The sequence below is a fragment of the Oncorhynchus mykiss genome, chromosome 13 (assembly GCF_057628025.1).
Source record: "Oncorhynchus mykiss isolate SJ-2025 chromosome 13, ASM5762802v1, whole genome shotgun sequence".
Classification (NCBI taxonomy): domain Eukaryota; kingdom Metazoa; phylum Chordata; class Actinopteri; order Salmoniformes; family Salmonidae; genus Oncorhynchus; species Oncorhynchus mykiss.
This window is the reverse complement of record NC_143034.1, coordinates 10,121,285-10,142,580: the sequence shown is the minus strand read 5'-3', so window position 1 is coordinate 10,142,580 and position 21,296 is coordinate 10,121,285. Positions and strand designations below refer to the sequence as shown.

General features: G+C 44.9%; 1 protein-coding gene across 1 annotated transcript in view; it reads left to right on the top strand.

Annotated features, from left to right (window-relative positions):
• LOC110510793 (uncharacterized) overlaps positions 1-21,296 on the top strand; it is an 80,790-nt gene that overhangs the window by 24,919 nt on the left and 34,575 nt on the right. Inside the window, exons 10-23 of the mRNA XM_090195103.1 lie at positions 587-649; positions 1,024-1,098; positions 4,544-4,627; positions 7,064-7,120; positions 7,315-7,368; positions 7,663-7,716; positions 8,318-8,371; positions 10,380-10,433; positions 10,639-10,692; positions 10,797-10,841; positions 10,949-11,002; positions 13,397-13,441; positions 13,551-13,604; positions 16,172-16,216. Of these exons, the coding sequence (XP_090051229.1) occupies positions 587-649; positions 1,024-1,098; positions 4,544-4,627; positions 7,064-7,120; positions 7,315-7,368; positions 7,663-7,716; positions 8,318-8,371; positions 10,380-10,433; positions 10,639-10,692; positions 10,797-10,841; positions 10,949-11,002; positions 13,397-13,441; positions 13,551-13,604; positions 16,172-16,216 (792 nt within the window). The remainder of the gene's footprint in view (positions 1-586; positions 650-1,023; positions 1,099-4,543; positions 4,628-7,063; positions 7,121-7,314; positions 7,369-7,662; positions 7,717-8,317; positions 8,372-10,379; positions 10,434-10,638; positions 10,693-10,796; positions 10,842-10,948; positions 11,003-13,396; positions 13,442-13,550; positions 13,605-16,171; positions 16,217-21,296) is intronic.

The following is a 21,296-nucleotide window of genomic DNA, read 5'->3' as shown; positions in this document are numbered from 1 at the left end:
ATTGGTTCAGTTTCTCTCTCCACTACACCTGTTGTGTTTCATTGGTTCAGTTTCTCTCTCCACTACACCTGTTGTGTTACATTGGTTCAGTTTCTCTCTCCACTACACCTGTTGTGTTTCATTGGTTCAGTTTCTCTCTCCACTACACCTGTTGTGTTTCATTGGTTCAGTTTCTCTCTCCACTCCACCTGTTGTGTTACATTGGTTCAGTTTCTCTCTCCACTACACCTGTTGTGTTACATTGGTTCAGTTTCTCTCTCCACTCCACCTGTTGTGTTACATTGGTTCAGTTTCTCTCTCCACTACACCTGTTGTGTTACATTGGTTCAGTTTCTCTCTCCACTCCACCTGTTGTGTTTCATTGGTCCAGTTTCAGTGTTTCTTAATCCTGATCCTGGGGATGTGAAGGGGTGGACATGAATGTTTTTGCCAATAACACACCTGATTCCACTAACCAAAGGTTTGATGATGTGTTGACTAGTGGAATCAGCTGTATAGTGATGGGGCAAAAACTCAAATATGCACCTTTTTCGGTCCCCCGGACCAGGATTAAGAAACCCTACACTGTACTGTGTCCTCTCTCCAGGGAGAACAAGGACCCCAGGGGCCCACAGGACTGGTAGGACCTCAAGGAGACCTAGGAGAACTGGTGAGTTACAAACTAACATCTCTCTGTCTCGAACACATATTAACACACACACCTTCTGTCTCTCTCATGCATTTTCACCATCTATCTCTCACAACACACACTTTCAGATTAATACATAAAGCACACCTTACATTGTATCAGTCTCTCTCTCTCTCTCTCTCTCTCTCTCTCTCTCTCTCTCTCTCTCTCTCTCTCTCTCTCTCTCTCTCTCTCTCTCTCTCTCTCTCTCTCTCTCTCTCTCTCTCTCTCTCTCCCTCTCTCTCCCCCTCTCTCTCTCTCTCTCTCTCTCTCTCTCTCTCTCTGCCTGGGACTTCCAATTCAGGAAGTAAATGTGGTTCTTTATCATCATAATGATCTCCATCCCCCTTCCTCAGGGTCCTCCAGGCCGGCCGGGTCTCAACGGGGCTGATGGGATACCAGGTCCTCCAGGGAACATCCTCGTTGTTCAGGTCAGAACACACACCGTAATGTTTTGGGATGTTTACTCAAATCGTTCAACTGAAATTGTTACTAACATGTTTGCCACAAACACCACCCTTGTTGTTGTTACTAACATGTTCGCCACAAACACCACCCTTGTTGTTGTTACTAACATGTTCGCCACAAACACAACCCTTGTTGTTGTTACTAACATGTTCGCCACAAACACAACCCTTGTTGTTGTTACTAACATGTTCACCACAAACACCACCCTTGTTGTTGTTACTAACATGTTCACCACAAACACCACCCTTGTTGTTGTTACTAACATGTTCGCCACAAACACAACCCTTGTTGTTGTTACTAACATGTTCACCACAAACACAACCCTTGTTGTTGTTACTAACATGTTCACCACAAACACAACCCTTGTTGTTGTTACTAACATGTTCACCACAAACACAACCCTTGTTGTTGTTACTAACATGTTCGCCACAAACACCACCCTTGTTGAATACACACCTGGTTTCTAAATAAGACTGAAGCCCAGCAGCTCTCTGGACCTCCAGGAGCCGGGTCAGTAGCCTGCAGTAACCCAGCAGCTCTCTGGACCTCCAGGAGCCGGGTCAGTAGCCTGCAGTAACCCAGCAGCTCTCTGGACCTCCAGGAGCCGGGTCAGTAGCCTGCAGTAACCCAGCAGCTCTCTGGACCTCCAGGAGCCGGGTCAGTAGCCTGCAGTAACCTCTTCCTGCCACCGGGGGGGACTACTGTGACCAATATTTATATCTTTTTTATCCTTTATTTAACCAGGCAAGTCAGTTAAGAACTAATTCTTATTTACAATGACAGCCTAACAGGGAGCAGTGGGTTAACTGGCATGGTTACTTTCGGTTACTGGTCCAACGCTCTAACCACTAGGCTAGCTGCCACCCCTACACTCTAACCACTAGACTAACTGCCGCCCCTACACTCTAACCACTAGGCTACCTGCCACCCCTACACTCTAACCACTAGACTAACTGCCACCCCTACACTCTAACCACTAGGCTACCTGCCACTCCTACACTCTAACCACTAGGCTACCTGCCACCCTACACTCTAACCACTAGGCTACCTGCTACCCCTACATTCTAACCACTAGGCTACCTGCCGCCCCTACACTCTAACCACTAGGCTACCTGCCACCCCTACACTCTAACCACTAGGCTACCTGCCGCCCCTACACTCTAACCACTAGGCTACCTGCCTCTAACCACTAGGCTACCTTCCACTCCTACACTCTAACCACTAGGCTACCTGCCACCCTACACTCTACCCACTAGGCTACCTGCTACCACTACATTCTAACCACTAGGCTACCTGCCGCCCCTACACTCTAACCACTAGGCTACCTGCCACCCCTACACTTTAACCACTAGGCTACCTGCCACCCCTACACTCTAACCACTAGGCTACCTGCCTCTAACCACTAGGCTACCTGCCTCCCCTACACTCTAACCACTAGGCTACCTGCCTCTAACCACTAGGCTACCTGCCGCCCCTACACTCTAACCACTAGGCTACCTGCCTCTAACCACTAGGCTACCTGCCGCCCCTACACTCTAACCACTAGGCTACCTGCCGCCCCTACACTCTAACCACTAGGCTACCTGCCACCCCTACACTCTAACCACTAGACTACCTGCCACCCCTACACTCTAACCACTAGGCTACCTGCCACCCCAACACTCTAACCACTAGGTTACCTGCCGCCCCTACACTCTAACCACTAGGCTACCTGCCACCCCTACATTCTAACCACTAGTCTACCTGCCACCCTACACTCTAACCACTAGGCTACCTGCCCCCCTACACTCTAACCACTAGGCTACCTGCCGCCCCTACACTCTAACCACTAGACTACCTGCCACCCCTACTCTCTAACCACTAGGCTACCTGCCGCCCCCTACACTCTAACCACTAAGTTACCTGCCACCCCTACACTCTAACCACTAGGCTACCTGCCACCCCTACACTCTAACCACTAGACTACCTGCCACCCCTACACTCTAACCACTAGACTACCTGCCACCCCTACACTCTAACCAGTAGGCTACCTGCCACCCCTACACTCTAACCACTAGGCTACCTGCCACCCCTACACTCTAACCATTAGGCTACCTGCCGCCCCTACACTCTAACCACTAGGCTACCTGCCACCCCTACACTCTAACCACTAGGCTACCTGCCTTCCCTACACTCTAACCACTAGGCTACCTGCCTCTAACCACTAGGCTACCTTCCTCTAACCACTAGGCTACCTGGCACCCCTACACTCTAACCACTAGGCTACCTGAACTCTAACCACTAGGCTACCTTCCTCTAACCACTAGGCTACCTGCCGCCCCTACACTCTAACCACTAGGCTACCTGCCGCCCCTACACTCTAACCTATTGGCTACCTGCCGCCCCTACACTCTAACCACTAGGCTACTTGCACTCTAACCACTAGGCTAACTGCCGCCCCTACACTCTAACCACTAGGCTACCTGCCTTTAACCACTAGGCTACCTGCCACCCCTACACTCTAACCACTAGGCTAACTGCCACCCCTACACTCTAACCACTAGGCTACCTGCCTCTAACCACTAGGCTACCTGCCTCCCCTACACTCTAACCACTAGGCTACCTGCCTCTAACCACTAGGCTACCTGCCACCCCAACACTCTAACCACTAGGCTACCTGCCTCTAACTACTAGGCTACCTGCCTCTAACCACTAGGCTACCTGCCACCCCTACACTCTAACCTATTGGCTACCTGCCGCCCCTACACTCTAACCACTAGGCTACCTGCCTCTAACCTATTGGCTACCTGCCACCCCTACACTCTAACCACCAGGCTACCTGCCACCCCTACACTCTAACCACTAGGCTACCTGCCCCCCCCTACACTCTAACCTATTGGCTACCTGCCACCCCTACACTCTAACCTATTGGCTACCTGCCGCCCCTACACTCTAACCACTAGGCTACCTGCCTCTAACCACTAGGCTACCTGCCCCCCCCTACACTCTAACCTATTGGCTACCTGCCGCCCCTACACTCTAACCACTAGGCTACCTGCCCCCCCTACACTCTAACCAATAGGCTACCTGCCCCCCCTACACTCTAACCACTAGGTTACCTGCCACCCCTACACTCTAACCACTAGGCTACTTGCCCCCCCTACTCTCTAACCACTAGGCTACCTGCCCCCCCTACACTCTAACCACTAGGCTACCTGCCGCCCCTACACTCTAACCACTAGGCTACCTGCCTTCCCTACACTCTAACCACTAGGCTACCTGCCTCTAACCACTAGGCTACCTTCCTCTAACCACTAGGCTACCTGGCACCCCTACACTCTAACCACTAGGCTGTGTGTGTGTGTGTGTGTGTGTGTGTGTGTGTGTGTGTGTGTGTGTGTGTGTGTGTGTGTGTGTGTGTGTGTGTAGTTCCAGGCAGGTGGAGTCCAACTAACAGGACCAGTGATATCAGCCCAGGAGGCTCAAGCCCAGGCCATCCTACAACAGACCAAGGTAAAGACAGTAACATCACCTTATATTTGACCATAATATACTGTTACAGCAGACCACAGTGATGACCATAATATAACCATATATAACCATATATAACCATAATATAACCATAATATAACCATATATAACCATATATAACCATAATATAACCATAGTATAACCATAATATAACCATAGTATAACCATAATATAACCATATATAACCATATAACCATAAATAACATAATATAACCATATATAACCATATATAACCATAAATAACCATAAAATAACCATAATATAACCATAATATAACCATAGTATAACCATAATATAACCATATATAACCATAATATGACCATAATATAACCATAATATAACCATAATATAACCATATATAACCATAATATAACCATAGTATAACCATAATATAACCATATTATAACCATAAATAACCATAATATAACCATAATATAACCATATATAACCATATATAACCATATATAACCATATATAACCATAGTATAACCATAATATAACCATATATAACCATAGTATAACCATATATAACCATAATATAACCATAATATAACCATAATATAACCATAATATAACCATAATATAACCATATATAACCATATATAACCATATATAACCATAATATAACCATAATATAACCATAATATAACCATATATAACCATATATAACCATAATATAACCATAATATAACCATAATATAACCATAGTATAACCATATATAACCATAATATAACCATAATATAACCATATATAACCATAATATAACCATATATAACCATATATAACCATAATATAACCATAATATAACCATATATAACCATAATATAACCATATATAACCATATATAACCATATATAACCATATATAACCATAATATAACCATAATATAACCATATATAACCATAATATAACCATAATATAACCATAATATAACCATATATAACCATAGTATAACCATAATATAACCATATATAACCATAGTATAACCATAATATAACCATATATAACCATATATAACCATATATAACCATATATAACCATAATATAACCATAATATAACCATAATATAACCATAATATAACCATATATAACCATAATATAACCATAATATAACCATAATATAACCATAATATAACCATATATAACCATAGTATAACCATAATATAACCATATATAACCATAATATAACCATATATAACCATATATAACCATAATATAACCATAATATAACCATATATAACCATAGTATAACCATAATATAACCATATATAACCATAGTATAACCATAATATAACCATATATAACATATATAACCATATATAACCATATATAACCATAATATAACCATAATATAACCATATATAACCATAATATAACCATAATATAACCATAATATAACCATATATAACCATAATATAACCATATATAACCATAATATAACCATAATATAACCATAATATAACCATATATAACCATAGTATAACCATAATATAACCATATATAACCATAGTATAACCATAATATAACCATATATAACCATATATAACCATATATAACCATATATAACCATAATATAACCATAATATAACCATAATATAACCATATATAACCATAAATAACCATAAAATAGCCATAATATAACCATAATATAACCATAGTATAACCATAATATAACCATTATATAACCATATATAACCATATATAACCATAGTATAACCATAATATAACCATATATAACCATAGTATAACCATAATATAACCATATATAACCATAATATAACCATAATATAACCATAGTATAACCATAATATAACCATTATATAACCATATATAACCATAATATAACCATATACAACCATATATAACCATAATATAACCATATATAACCATAAATAACCATATATAACCATAATATGACCATATATAACCATAATATAACCATAATATAACCATAATATAACCATAATATAACCATAATATAACCATATATAACCATAGTATAACCATATATAACCATATATAACCATATATAACCATAGTATTACCATAGTATTACCATAGTATAACCATAATATAACCATATATAACCATATATAACCATAATATAACCATAATATAACCATATATAACCATAATATAACCATAATATAACCATATATAACCATGAATAACCATAATATAACCATATATAACCATATATAACCATATATAACCATAATATAACCATAGTTTAACCATACTGCTACAGCAGACCACTCTGATGACCATATCTGACATGAATGTGACCACTGGTACTGTTATACTGTAAGGAACAACCAATGTGTTAGACTTCACTACCTTTGAGGAGTTCCCAGTTCTCTAACATCTCTCTTAACATCTCTCTCTCTCTCTCTCTCTCTCTCTCTCTCTCTCTATAGTTGTCTATGAAGGGACCACCTGGACCACTAGGCCTTATGGGACGTCCTGGACCGCTGGTGAGGATACATGTTCATGTCCAGCTGGTGTTAGCATGGTGGCTAACTGTGACATGTTTTCCTATAGGAAATGCTAACAGTCCACTGTCTTCTAAGAGTTTCTGTTTAGCCTTAATCAAGGTTCTGGTGAACTAAGGGTGGAGAAAAAGCTTGCAAGAGCTTCCTGATTTAACCTCTGACCTCTCTGTTTCCAGGGTAACCCGGGTCCGTCGGGGCTGAAGGGAGTAGCCGGGGAGATGGGACCAGCGGTAAGTCATATTGCCATGACGACACATGGCATGTCTGATTAGAGTCATGACAACACATGGCATGTCTGATTAGAGTCATGACAACACATGGCATGTCTGATTAGAGTCATTACAACGCACAGCTAGCTACCTGTCTGATTGGATGACATCTTATCTGATGATCAATCCATCTCTCCCTTAAGTCTCACTATCTCTCGCCCCCCCCCTCTCCCTCTCTCTCCCTCTCTCCCTCTCCCCCCCACTCTCTCTCTCTCTCTCTCTCCCTCTCGCCCCCCTCTCTCTCTCCCTCCACAGGGTTCTAGAGGTATTATGGGCCAAGCAGGGATGAATGGAAAGTCAGGGAAGAGGGTGAGACTCTGTCTGTCTAATAAGACTGTTCAGTGTACAGATGGACATTTCAAATACTATTTCAGTACGTTACATTCGTATGCAAACAACACCACAACGTGTGTGTGTGTGTGTGTGTGTGTGTGTGTGTGTCTGTGTGTGTGTGTGTGTGTGTGTGTGTGTGTGTGTCTGTGTCTGTGTCTGTGTGTGTGTGTGTGTGTGTGTCTGTGTGTGTGTCTGTGTCTGTGTCTGTGTCTGTGTCTGTGTCTGTGTCTGTGTCTGTGTCTGTGTGTGTGTGTGTGTGTGTCTGTGTCTGTGTCTGTGTCTGTGTCTGTGTCTGTGTGTGTGTGTGTGTGTGTGTGTGTGTGTCTGTGTGTGTCTGTGTCTGTGTCTGTGTCTGTGTCTGTGTCTGTGTGTGTGTCTGTGTCTGTGTCTGTGTCTGTGTCTGTGTCTGTGTCTGTGTGTGTGTGTGTGTGTGTGTGTGTGTGTGTGTGTGTGTGTCTGTGTCTGTGTCTGTGTCTGTGTCTGTGTGTGTGTGTGTGTGTGTGTGTGTGTGTGTGTGTGTGTGTCTGTGTCTGTGTCTGTGTCTGTGTCTGTGTCTGTGTCTGTGTGTGTGTTCCAGGGTCGAGCTGGGACGGATGGGAACAGAGGTGCTCCGGGTGAGACCGGTGGGAAGGTGAGAGAGGATAGAACCTACTCTGATTGGCTTACTGTATCTTATTCTCTATGCTGACTGTACAGTATCTCAAAAAAATAAAGGGAACACTTAAACAACCCAATGTAACTCCAAGTCAATCACACTTCTGTGAAATCAAACTGTCCACTTAGGAAGCGACACTGATTGACAATACATTTCAATAAATGCTGTTATGCAAATGGAATAGACAACAGGTGGAAATTATAGGCAATTAGCAAGACACCCCCAATAAAGGAGTGGTTCTGCAGGTGGTGACCACAGACCACTTCTCAGTTCCTATGCTTCCTGGCTGATGTTTTGGTCATTTTTGAATGCTGGCGGTGCTTTCACTCTAGTGGTAGCATGAGACGGAGTCTACAACCCACACAGCTCATCCAGGATGGAACATCAATGCGAGCTGTGGCAAGAAGGTTTGCTGTGTCTGTCAGCGTAGTGTCCAGAGCATGGAGGCGCTACCAGGAGACAGGCCAGTACAGCAGCAGGACCACTACCTCCGCCTTTGTGCAAGGACGAGCAGGAGGAGCACTGCCAGAGCCCTGCAAAATGACCTCCAGCAGGCCACAAATGTGCATGTGTCTGCTCAAACGGTCAGAAACAGACTCCATGAGGGTGGTATGAGGGCCCGACGTCCACAGGTGGGGGTTGTGCTTACAGCCCAACACCGTGCAGGACGTTTGGCATTTGCCAGAGAACACCAAGATTGGCAAATTCGCCACTGGCGCCCTGTGCTCTTCACAGATGAAAGCAGGTTCACACTGAGCACATGTGACAGACGTGACAGAGTCTGGAGACGCCGTGGAGAACGTTCTGCTGCCTGCAACATCCTCCAGCATGACCAGTTTGGCGGTGGGTCAGTCATGGTGTGGGGTGGCATTTCTTTGGGGGGCCGCACAGCCCTCCATGTGCTCGCTAGAGGTAGCCTGACTGCCATTAGGTACCGAGATGAGATCCTCAGACCTATTGTGAGACCATATGCTGGTGCGGTTGGCCCTGGGTTCCTCCTAATGCAAGATAATGCTAGACCTCATGTGGCTGGAGTGTGTCAGCAGTTCCTGCAAGAGGAAGGCATTGATGCTATGGACTGGCCCTCCCGTTCCCCAGACCTGAATCCAATTGAGCACATCTGGGACATCATGTCTCGCTCCATCCACCAACGCCACATTGCACCACAGACTGTCCAGGAGTTGGCAGATGCTTTAGTCCAGGTCTGGGAGGAGATCCCTCAGGAGACCATCCGCCACCTCATCAGGAGCAGGCGTTGTAGGGAGGTCATACAGGCACGTGGAGGCCACACACACTACTGAGCCTCATTTTGACTTGCTTTAAGGACATTACATCAAAGTTGGATCAGCCTGTAGTGTGGTTTTCCACTTTAATTTTGAGTGTGACTCCAAATCCAGACCTCCATGGGTTGATCAATTTGATTTCCATTGTGATTTTGTTGTCAGCACATTCAACTATGTAAAGAAAAAAGTATTTAATAAGAATATTTCATTCATTCTGATCTAGGATGTGTTATTTTAGTGTTCCCTTTAGTTTTTTGAGCAGTGTTTATAAACCCTATCCAGCTCTCCTTCAAACTCACTAACTTCTGCAACTGGTCCTATGAACGGGATAGTCTGAGGGAATAACCCTCCTTTCTCTATTTCTCCCTGTTCCCTCTGTTCTCTCTGTTCTCTCTGTTCTCTCTCTCTCTCTGTTCTCTCTGTTCTCTCTCTGTTCTCTCTGTTCTCTCTGTTCTCTCTCTCTCTGTTCTCTCTCTCTGTTCTCTCTGTTCTCTATCTGTTCTCTGTTCTATCTCTCTGTTCTCTCTGTTCTCTCTCTTTGTTTTCTCTCTCTGTTCTCTCTGTTCTCTATCTGTTCTCTGTTCTATCTCTCTGTTCTCTCTCTCTCTGTTCTCTCTGTTCTCTCTCTTTGTTTTCTCTCTCTGTTCTCTCTCTTTTCTCTCTCCCCTCCCTCTCTCTCTCTCTCTCTCTCTCTCTCTCAGGGTGACAGGGGTTTTGATGGCTTGCCAGGTCTTCCAGGACACAAGGGACACAGGGTGAGTAACTGTCTGTTTCAACTTTCGATCTTTGATAACGTGACTGTCATGATTATTCTCTTAACCTGTCCTGTGTATGTAATGTGTTCTCTCTCTCTCTCTCTCTCTCTCTCTCTCTCTCTCTCTCTCTCTCTCTCTCTCTCTCTCTCTCTCTCTCTCTCTCTCTCTCTCTCTCTCTCACTCTCTCTCTCTCTCTGCCTCTCAGGGGGAGATAGGAAAACCAGGCCCCCACGGTACTCTTGGGCTGTCAGGAGAGAGGGTAAGACATTTGTGTGTGTGTGTGTTCTACATATTAACATGTGTGTGTGTTCTACATATTAACGTGTGTGTTGCATGTGCTAATTTACTGTATGTGTGTTTTAGGGTTCTGAAGGACAACCAGGACCAAGAGGACAGCCAGGTGATGCTGTGAGTGTTCACACACGCTCGCAGACGCACACACTGGAAAATTGACTATTGATTGGTTTATAATTGATTGCTGTGTGATCGTAAAACCTTTGATCTTTGACCTCCAGGGTTCCAGAGGGTTGACCGGACCCAGAGGTCACACTGGCCCTACAGGTCAGCCTGTGAGTATGACCTTTCACCTTTGACCCTATCTCTGACCCGTAACCAGTCTGACCCTATCTACAGCATTTCCCCCTCATCCTAGTCCTCATCCAAGCCTGAGAAAGTAGACATCGTCCCAAATGGCACCCAATTCCCTATTTGGTGCCTTCTGAATGCACTCTGCAGTTTGGGATGCAGAAGAAGAAGAATGAGGAGAATGAGGATGAGAAGACCTCATCCTTACTATACTGTAGACCTGAAGACCTCATCCTTACTATACTGTAGACCTGAAGACCTCATCCTTACTATACTGTAGACCTGAAGACCTCATCCTTACTATACTGTAGACCTCATCCTTACTATACTGTAGACCTGAAGACTTCATCCTTACTATACTGTAGACCTGAAGACCTCATCCTTACTATACTGTTGACCTGAAGACCTCATCCTTACTATACTGTAGACCTGAAGACCTCATCCTTACTATACTGTAGACCTGAAGACCTCATCCTTACTATACTGTAGACCTGAAGACCTCATCCTTACTATACTGTAGACCTGAAGACCTCATCCTTACTATACTGTAGACCTGAAGACCTCATCCTTACTATACTGTAGACCTCATCCTTACTATACTGTAGACCTGAAGACTTCATCCTTACTATACTGTAGACCTGAAGACCTCATCCTTACTATACTGTAGACCTGAAGACCTCATCCTTACTATACTGTAGACCTGAAGACCTCATCCTTACTATACTGTAGACCTGAAGACCTCATCCTTACTATACTGTAGACCTGAAGACCTCATCCTTACTATACTGTAGACCTGAAGACCTCATCCTTACTATACTGTAGACCTGAAGACCTCATCCTTACTATACTGTAAACCTGAAGACCTCATCCTTACTATACTGTAGAACTGAAGACCTCATCCTTACTATACTGTAGACCTGAAGACCTCATCCTTACTATACTGTAGACCTGAAGACCTCATCCTTACTATACTGTAGACCTGAAGACGTCATCCTTACTATACTGTATATTGTAGACCTAAAGACTTCATCCTTACTGTACTGTAGACCTACAGACTCCATCCTTACTATACTGTAGACCTACAGACCTCATCCTTACTATACTGTAGACCTAAAGACTTCGTCCTTACTATACTGTAGACCTAAAGACTTCATCCTTACTATACTGTAGACCTAAATACTTCATCCTTACTATACTGTAGACCTACAGACTTCATCCTTACTATACTGTAGACCTACAGACCTCATCCTTACTATACTGTAGACCTACAGACCTCATCCTTACTATACTGTATACTGTAGACCTAAAGACCTCATCCTTACTATACTGTAGACCTAAAGACCTCATCCTTACTATAATGTAGACCTACAGACTTCATCCTTACTGTACTGTAGACCTAAAGACCTCATCCTTACTATAATGTAGACCTACAGACCTCATCCTTACTATACTGTATACTGTAGACCTAAAGACCTCATCCTTACTATACTGTAGACCTGAAGACTTCATCCTTACTATACTGTAGACCTAAAGACGTCATCCTTACTATACTGTAGACCTAAAGACCTCATCCTTACTATACTGTAGACCTAAAGGCTTTGTGGTTGTTGCTCCAGTTCTCATTAAAACATGAACCCTGACCTCAACTCCAACCTGTCTCCACTTGCTGCTAACAAACTGTGTCATGGTAATGATACATATGTTGACGTTACATTAACATCACATTAAACATGTTAACATGTTTATCAGATTAGAAGACGTTAGGTATGCTTCTGTCTGTCTGCCAATATAACACCTTTCAACATGTAGTCTGTGACCTGCGGGTGTTACATGTTGGTTACACCTGTTCTAACCACACACACACACACACACACACACACACACACACACACACACACACACACACACACACACACACACACACACACACACACACACACACACACACACACACACACACACACACCTAGCAGAACAACTTCAATGCCTGAAGGCCTCACAGCCTGGTCTGATACCTGAATGTTTACTGCATCTATAAAGCTGTTGTTTCCTGGTGGAAGGAAGCCCTGCCAGCTCCCTCAGTTAGCTACAGCCTCACTGCCTGGTCTGATACCTGAATGTTTACTGGACAGACAACACTAATGACAATCTATCTCTCTTCAGTATCTCTTCTTCCAACTTTTTTGGTTGATTGACAGTTGTCCCTCTCTCCTCTTTCCCCTGTTTCCCCTATCCCCTCTCTCCTTTTTCTCCCCTTCTCTTTCCTCCCTCCCCCTCTCTGACCTGTCTCCCCCTCTCTGGCCTGTCTCCCCCTCTTCCCCCCTCTCTGGCCTGTCTCCCCCTCTTCCCCCCTCTCTGGCCTGTCTCCCCCTCTTCAGGGAATCCGAGGAGTGGATGGAATCCAAGGTTCTAAGGGAAACTTGGTGAGTGTGACGACTGAGACGTTCTAGAACCCCAACTGTTCATTCTAGAACCCTGTGTTTACATCAACTGGAAGAGTGGTGTCTATGATGTAATTTCCTCTGTCTACAGGGACCTCCGGGGGAGATGGGAGCATCCGGGCAGCAAGGAAACCCTGGGTTGCAGGTACACACACACACACACACACACACTAGTGATGCGCTGGTTGACTCGTAACCGACAGTCCCCAGCGGTTATGTCCCCCGCGGGTTAGAAAACAATTCATATCTATAGGCTACAGTGAAGGTTTTTCTGTCATCATTTTCTATCTGTTGTTAGTGCCGGAGCCTCAGCCTCAGCTATAGCTAATAACTATATAATAATATAATAACTGTAATGGCCCAGATACACACCACTGAGACAGAAAGGACCACGACAGACTTGAATTCAATAAGAGCAAAGCTGTGAAGTGGATAGTTGAAAATAAATATAACGGAGGACCAGAACAGTAGTGTAATGTTTGGGAAAGACTTGGTGAAGTGGTTAAAAGAGGACGATGGCACGTCAAGGGAGCTGTACTGTTCAGATGGGTTCAATGGAACAGGAGCCTGACTGACATCTGGATACCGACTGTAGGTCTGTAACCTCTCACATAGTCTATGACCTCTCACATAGTCTATAACCTCTCACATAGTCTATAACCTCTCACATAGTCTATAACCTCTCACATAGTCTATAACCTCTCACGTAGTCTATAACCTCTCACATAGTCTATAACCTCTCACATAGTCTAATATCATATTAATTGCAGGTCTGTAACCTCTCACATAGTCTATGACCTCTCACATAGTCTATAACCTCTCACATAGTCTATAACCTCTCACATAGTCTATAACCTCTCACGTAGTCTATAACCTCTCACATAGTCTATAACCTCTCACATAGTCTAATATCATATTAATTGCAGGTCTGTAACCTCTCACATAGTCTATAACCTCTCACATAGTCTATAACCTCTCACATAGTCTATAACCTCTCACATAGTCTATAACCTCTCACATAGTCTATAACCTCTCACATAGTCTAATATCATATTAACTGTAGGTCTGTGACCTCTCACATAGTCTATAACCTATCACATAGTCTATAGCCTCTCACATAGTCTATAACCTCTCACATAGTCTATAACCTCACACATAGTCTATAACCTCTCACATAGTCTATAGCCTTTCACATAGAACAAATAAGGTTTTATATGTAAGATGGTTAAATAAAGAGCTAAATTATTGATTATTATTATTTGTATTATTATATATTATTATTTGTGTCCTGGTCCTATAGGAGCTCTTTGTCACTTCCCACGAGCCGGGTTGTGACGACAACTCTCACTCATTCTTATGTTTAATAAATGTATCGTATAGTGTGTGTTTGGCAGGCTTACAATGATGGCAAAAACAACAACATTTGAGAGTGCGCTGACCCTGGTGCTAGAGGGGGTACATCTGGAGGTTTTAATGTTTGAAGGGGTACAGGACTATATAGTTTTAGAGGGGGTACATCTGGAGGTTTGAATGTTTGAAGGGGTACGGGACTATATAGTTTTAGAGGGGGTACAGCTGGAGGTTTGAATGTTTGAAGGGGTACGGGACTATATAGTTTTAGAGGGGGTACAGCTGGAGGTTTGAATGTTTGAAGGGGTACGGGACTGTATAGATTTAGAGGGGGTACAGATGGAGGTTTGAATGTTTGAAGGGGTACGGGACTATATAGTTTTAGAGGGGGTACAGCTGGAGGTTTGAATGTTTGAAGGGGTACGGGACTATATACAGTTTGGGAACCACTGGTCTAGGACAACAACTAATGGCAGAAGAGAAGCTGCATGTATCTAAGTATAGACCCAAGTTGACTTACAAAGAGCCTTCCAAAATGTCGTAAATGATAAGCAGAAACAGAGGCCTGTCTAAAAAGGTCTGTCAACATTGTTTGACACCATCTCTGACTGTACAGTGCATTTTCTATATTAGCAGGTTAGGGTCAGGTTAGGGTCAGGTTAGGGTCAGGTTAGGGTTAGGTTAGGGTCAGGTTAGGGTTAGGTTAGGGTCAGGTTAGGGTCAGGTTAGGGTTAGGTTAGGGTCAGGTTAGGGTTAGGTTAGGGTCAGGTTAGGGTTAGGTTAGGGTCAGGTTAGGGTCAGGTTAGGGTCAGGTTAGGGTCAGGTTAGTGTTAGGTTAGGGTCAGGTTATGGTCAGGTTAGGGTCAGGTTAGGGTCAGGTTAGGGTCAGGTTAGGGTCAGGTTAGGGTCAGGTTAGTGTTTGGTTAGGGTCAGGTTAAGGTCAGGTTAGGGTCAGGTTAGGGTCAGGTTAGGGTCAGGTTAGTGTTAGGTTAGGGTCAGGTTAGGGTCAGGTTAGGGTCAGGTTAGGGTTAGGTTAGGGTCAGGTTAGGGTTAGGTTAGGGTCAGGTTAGGGTCAGGTTAGGGTCAGGTTAGTGTTAGGTTAGGGTCAGGTTAGGGTCAGGTTAGGGTCAGGTTAGGGTTAGGTTAGGGTCAGGTTAGGGTCAGGTTAGGGTCAGGTTAGGGTCAGGTTAGTGTTAGGTTAGGGTCAGGTTAGGGTCAGGTTAGGGTCAGGTTCGCTTTGTCACATGTAGTCAGGCTTTGGCCAATGGGTAATTAGCGGGCGGGTGAACAAACAGCATCTGACCTTCAGTATCACACACGCCGACACACTCTTAATTCCCTCTCTCTGTCTGTCTCTAACAGGGGTTTCCTGGTCCTCAGGGCCTGGTAGGCTTGCCAGGACTTAAGGTAGGACCGTCCTAAATATGTTGTCAACATATACTGCATATTAAACATGTCAATGTTAAGGTAGGACTGTCCTACCATATTCAACATGTCAAAGTTAAGGTAGGACTGTCCTACCATATTAAACATGTCAGGTAGGACTGTCCTACCATATTACACATGTCAAAGTTAAGGTAGGACTGTCCTACCATTTTAAACATGTTAAAGTTAAGGTAGGACTGTCCTACCATATTAAACATGTCAGGTAGGACTGTCCTACCATATTAAACATGTCAAAGGTAGGACTGTCCTACCATATTAAACATGTCAGGTAGGACTGTCCTACCATATTCAACATGTCAAAGTTAAGGTAGGACTGTCCTACCATATTAAACCTGTTAAAGTTAAGGTAGGACTGTCCTACCATGTTAAACATGTTGAAGTTAAGGTAGGACTGTCCTACCATATTAAACATGTCAGGTAGGACTGTCCTACCATATTAAACATGTCAAAGGTAGGACTGTCCTACCATATTAAACATGTTAAAGTTAAGGTAGGACTGTCCTACCATATTCAACATGATAAAGTTAAGGTAGGACTGTCCTACCATATTAAACATGTCAGGTAGGACTGTCCTACCATATTACACATGTCAAAGTTAAGGTAGGACTGTCCTACCATTTTAAACATGTTAAAGTTAAGGTAGGACTGTCCTACCATATTAAACATGTCAGGTAGGACTGTCCTACCATATTAAACATGTCAAAGGTAGGACTGTCCTACCATATTAAACATGTCAGGTAGGACTGTCCTACCATATTCAACATGTCAAAGTTAAGGTAGGACTGTCCTACCATATTAAACATGTTAAAGTTAAGGTAGGACTGTCCTACCATGTTAAACATGTTGAAGTTAAGGTAGGACTGTCCTACCATATTCAACATGATAAAGTTAAGGTAGGACTGTCCTACCATATTAAACATGTCAGGTAGGACTGTCCTACCATATTAAACATGTCAAAGGTAGGACTGTCCTACCATATTAAACATGTTAAAGTTAAGGTAGGACTGTCCTACCATATTCAACATGATAAAGTTAAGGTAGGACTGTCCTACCATATTAAACATGTCAGGTAGGACTGTCCTACCATATTCAACATGATAAAGTTAAGGTAGGACTGTCCTACCATATTAAACATGGTAAAGTTAAGGTAGGACTGTCCTACCATATTACACATGTTAAAGTTAAGGTAGGACTGTCCTACCATATTCAACATGTCAAAGTTAAGGTAGGACTGTCCTACCATGTTAAACATGTTAAAGGTAGGACTGTCCTACCATATTAAACATGTCAGGTAGGACTGTCCTACCATATTACACATGTTAAAGTTAAGGTAGGACTGTCCTACCATATTAAACATGTCAAAGTTAAGGTATGACTGTCCTACCTTATTATATATGTTAAAGTTAAGGTAGGACTGTCCTACCATATTAAACATGATAAAGTTAAGGTAGGACTGTCCTACCATATTCAACATGATAAAGTTAAGGTAGGACTGTCCTACCCTATTCAACATGATAAAGTTAAGGTAGGACTGTCCTACCATATTAAACATGATAAAGTTAAGGTAGGACTGTCCTACCATATTCAACATGTTAAAGTTAAGGTAGGACTGTCCTACCATATTAAACATGATAAAGTTAAGGTAGGACTGTCCTACCATATTAAACATGTTAAGGTAGGACTGTCCTACCATATTCAACATGTCAAAGGTAGGACTGTCCTACCATATTATACATGTCAAAGTTAAGGTAGGACTGTCCTACCTTATTATATATGTTAAAGTTAAGGTAGGACTGTCCTACCATATTATACATGTGAAAGTTAAGGTAGGACTGTCCTACCATATTCAACATGATAAAGTTAAGGCAGGACTGTCCTACCATATTCAACATGTTAAAGTTAAGGTAGGACTGTCCTACTATATTAAACATGTCAAAGGTAGGACTGTCCTACCATATACAACATGATAAAGTCAAGGGGTAGGTTGTGAACATGCCAACACAGAATGTATGTGATACTGTATGTCAACGTACAGTTGAAGTCAGAAGTTTTTCAACCACTCCACAAATTTCTTGTTAACAAACTATAGTTTTTGCAAGTCGGTTAGGACATCTACTTTGTGCATGAAGTAATTTTTCCAACAATTGTTTACAGACAGATTATTTATCTTATAATTCACTGTATCACAATTCCAGTGGGTCAGAAGTTGAAATACATTAAGATGACTGTGCCTTTAAACAGCTTGGAATATTCTAGAAAATTATGTCATGGCTTTAGAAGCTTCTGATAGGCTAATTGACATCATTTGAGTCAATTGGAGGTGTACCTGTGGATGTATTTCAAGGCCTACCTTCAAACTCAGTTCCTCTTTGCTTGACATCATGGGAATATCAAAAGAAATCAGCCAAGACCTCAGAAGAAAAAATTGTAGACCTCCACATGTCTGGTTCATCCTTGGGAGCAATTTCCAAACACCTGAAGGTACCACGTTCATCTGTACAAACAATAGTATTGTCACGGCCGTCCTCCTCTTCATCTGAAGAGGAGAGGCGAGATGGATCTGAGGACCAATACGCAGCGTGGTAAGTGTCCATGGTGAATCTTTAATAAAGAAAGACTGAACACTATGCAAAAGAGTAACGAAAACAATAAACCAAATACGACCGTGAAGCTACAAAATGAGACCTGTGCTGACACAAGCCACTAACATAGACAATCACCCACAAACAAACAGTGCAACCCAGGCTACCTAAGTATGATTCTCAATCAGATACAACTAATGACACCTGCCTCTGATTGAGAACCATACTAGGCCGAAACATAGAAATGCCCCAAAACATAGAAAAACAAACATAGACTGCCCACCCAACTCACGCCCTGACCATACTAAATAAATACAAAACAACGGAAATAAAGGTCAGAACGTGACAGTACCCCCCCCCAAAGGTGCGGACTCCGGCCGCAAAACCTTGACCTATAGGGGAGGGTCTGGGTGGGCGTCTGTCCGCGGTGGCGGCTCTGGCGCGGGACGCGGACCCCACCTCATCATTGTCTTAGTCCGCCTTATTGTCCGCCTCCGTGGCTTTCTCAGCATGACCACCCCTCTCAATGACCCCACTGGACAGAGGGGCAGCTCGGGACAGAGGGACAGCTGCTCGGGACAGAGGGACAGCTGCTCGGGACAGAGGGACAGCTGCTCGGGACAGAGGGACAGCTGCTCGGGACAGAGGGACAGCTGCTCGGGACAGAGAGACAGCTGCTCGGGACAGAGAGACAGCTGCTCGGGACAGAGAGACAGCTGCTCGGGACAGAGAGACAGCTGCTCGGGACAGAGAGACAGCTGCTCGGGACAGAGAGACAGCTGCTCTGGGCAGAGGGGCTCCGGCAGCGGCGCCGGACAGGCGGGAGGCTCCGGCAGAGGCGCCGGACAGGCGGGAGGCTCCGGCAGAGGCGCCGGACAGGCGGGAGGCTCCGGCAGAGGCGCCGGACAGGCGGGAGGCTCCGGCAGAGGCGCCGGACAGGCGGGAGGCTCCGGAAGCGGCGCCGGACAGGCGGGAGGCTCCGGCAGCGGCGCCGGACAGGTGGGAGACTCCGGCAGCGGCGCCGGACAGGCGGGAGACTCCGGCAGCGGCGCCGGACAGGCGGGAGACTCCGGCAGCGGCGCCGGACAGGCGGGAGACTCCGGCAGCGGCGCCGGACAGGCGGGAGACTCCGGCAGCGGCGCCGGACAGGCGGGAGACTCCGGCAGCGGCGCCGGACAGGCGGGAGACTCCGGCAGCGGCGCCGGACAGACAGGACCACCTGCAGGGAGGAGACAGAGAGACAGCCTGGTGCGTGGGGCTGCCACAGGTACCACCAGGCTGGGGAGCCCTTCAGGAGGCTTGGGGTTAGGAGGAGGCACCTGAAGGACCGGGCTGTGGGGGAGCACTGGAGCTCTGGTGCGCAACCTTGGCACCACCTCCCCAGGCTGGATAACCACTCTAGCCCGGACCCTCCAGAGTGCAGGCACAGGTTGAACCGGGCTGTGGGTAAGCACGGGAGATCTAGTGCTTACTACACGCACCTCTCCCTTAGGCTCCATTCCCACATTCGCCCGGCACGAGCGGAGCGCAGGCAGAGGACGCACTGCACCCTCCCAGCGCCCCGGAGACACAGCACGCAGAGCCGGCGCAGGATACCCTGGACCAAAACTGCGTACCGGCGACCAGACCCGCTGAGCAGGCACCATACGCCCTGGCTCGATGCCCGCACTCGCATGACACTCTCGGGGGGCTGTCCTATAGCGCACCGGGCTATGGCCACGTACTGGCGACACCGTGCGCTTAACCGCATAACACGGCGCCTGCCCAGTATCGCGCTGCTTATAATAAGCACGAGGAGTGAGCGCAGGTCTGCTACCTGGCTTAGCTCCACCCCTCGTGTGCCCCCCCCCAAAAAAATTTGGGGCTGTCTCTCGTACCTGTCGCACTGCCGTGCTGCCTCCTCATATCGCCGCCGCTCAGCTTTCGCTGCCTCCAGCTCTGCTTTGGGGCGGCGATATTCCCCAGCCTGTGCCCAGGGTCCCTCTCCGTTCAGTATCTCCTCCCATGTCCAGGAGTCCTGTGATACCGGCCGCTGTTGTTGCTGCTGCTGCTGCTGCTTTCGTCGCTGTTTTCTACCACGCCGCTTGGTCCTTGGTTGGTGGGTGATTCTGTCACGGCCGTCCTCCTCTTCATCTGAAGAGGAGAGGCGAGATGGATCTGAGGACCAATACGCAGCGTGGTAAGTGTCCATGGTGAATCTTTAATAAAGAAAGACTGAACACTATGCAAAAGAGTAACGAAAACAATAAACCAAATACGACCGTGAAGCTACAAAATGAGACCTGTGCTGACACAAGCCACTAACATAGACAATCACCCACAAACAAACAGTGCAACCCAGGCTACCTAAGTATGATTCTCAATCAGAGACAACTAATGACACCTGCCTCTGATTGAGAACCATACTAGGCCGAAAACATAGAAATGCCCCAAAACATAGAAAAACAAACATAGACTGC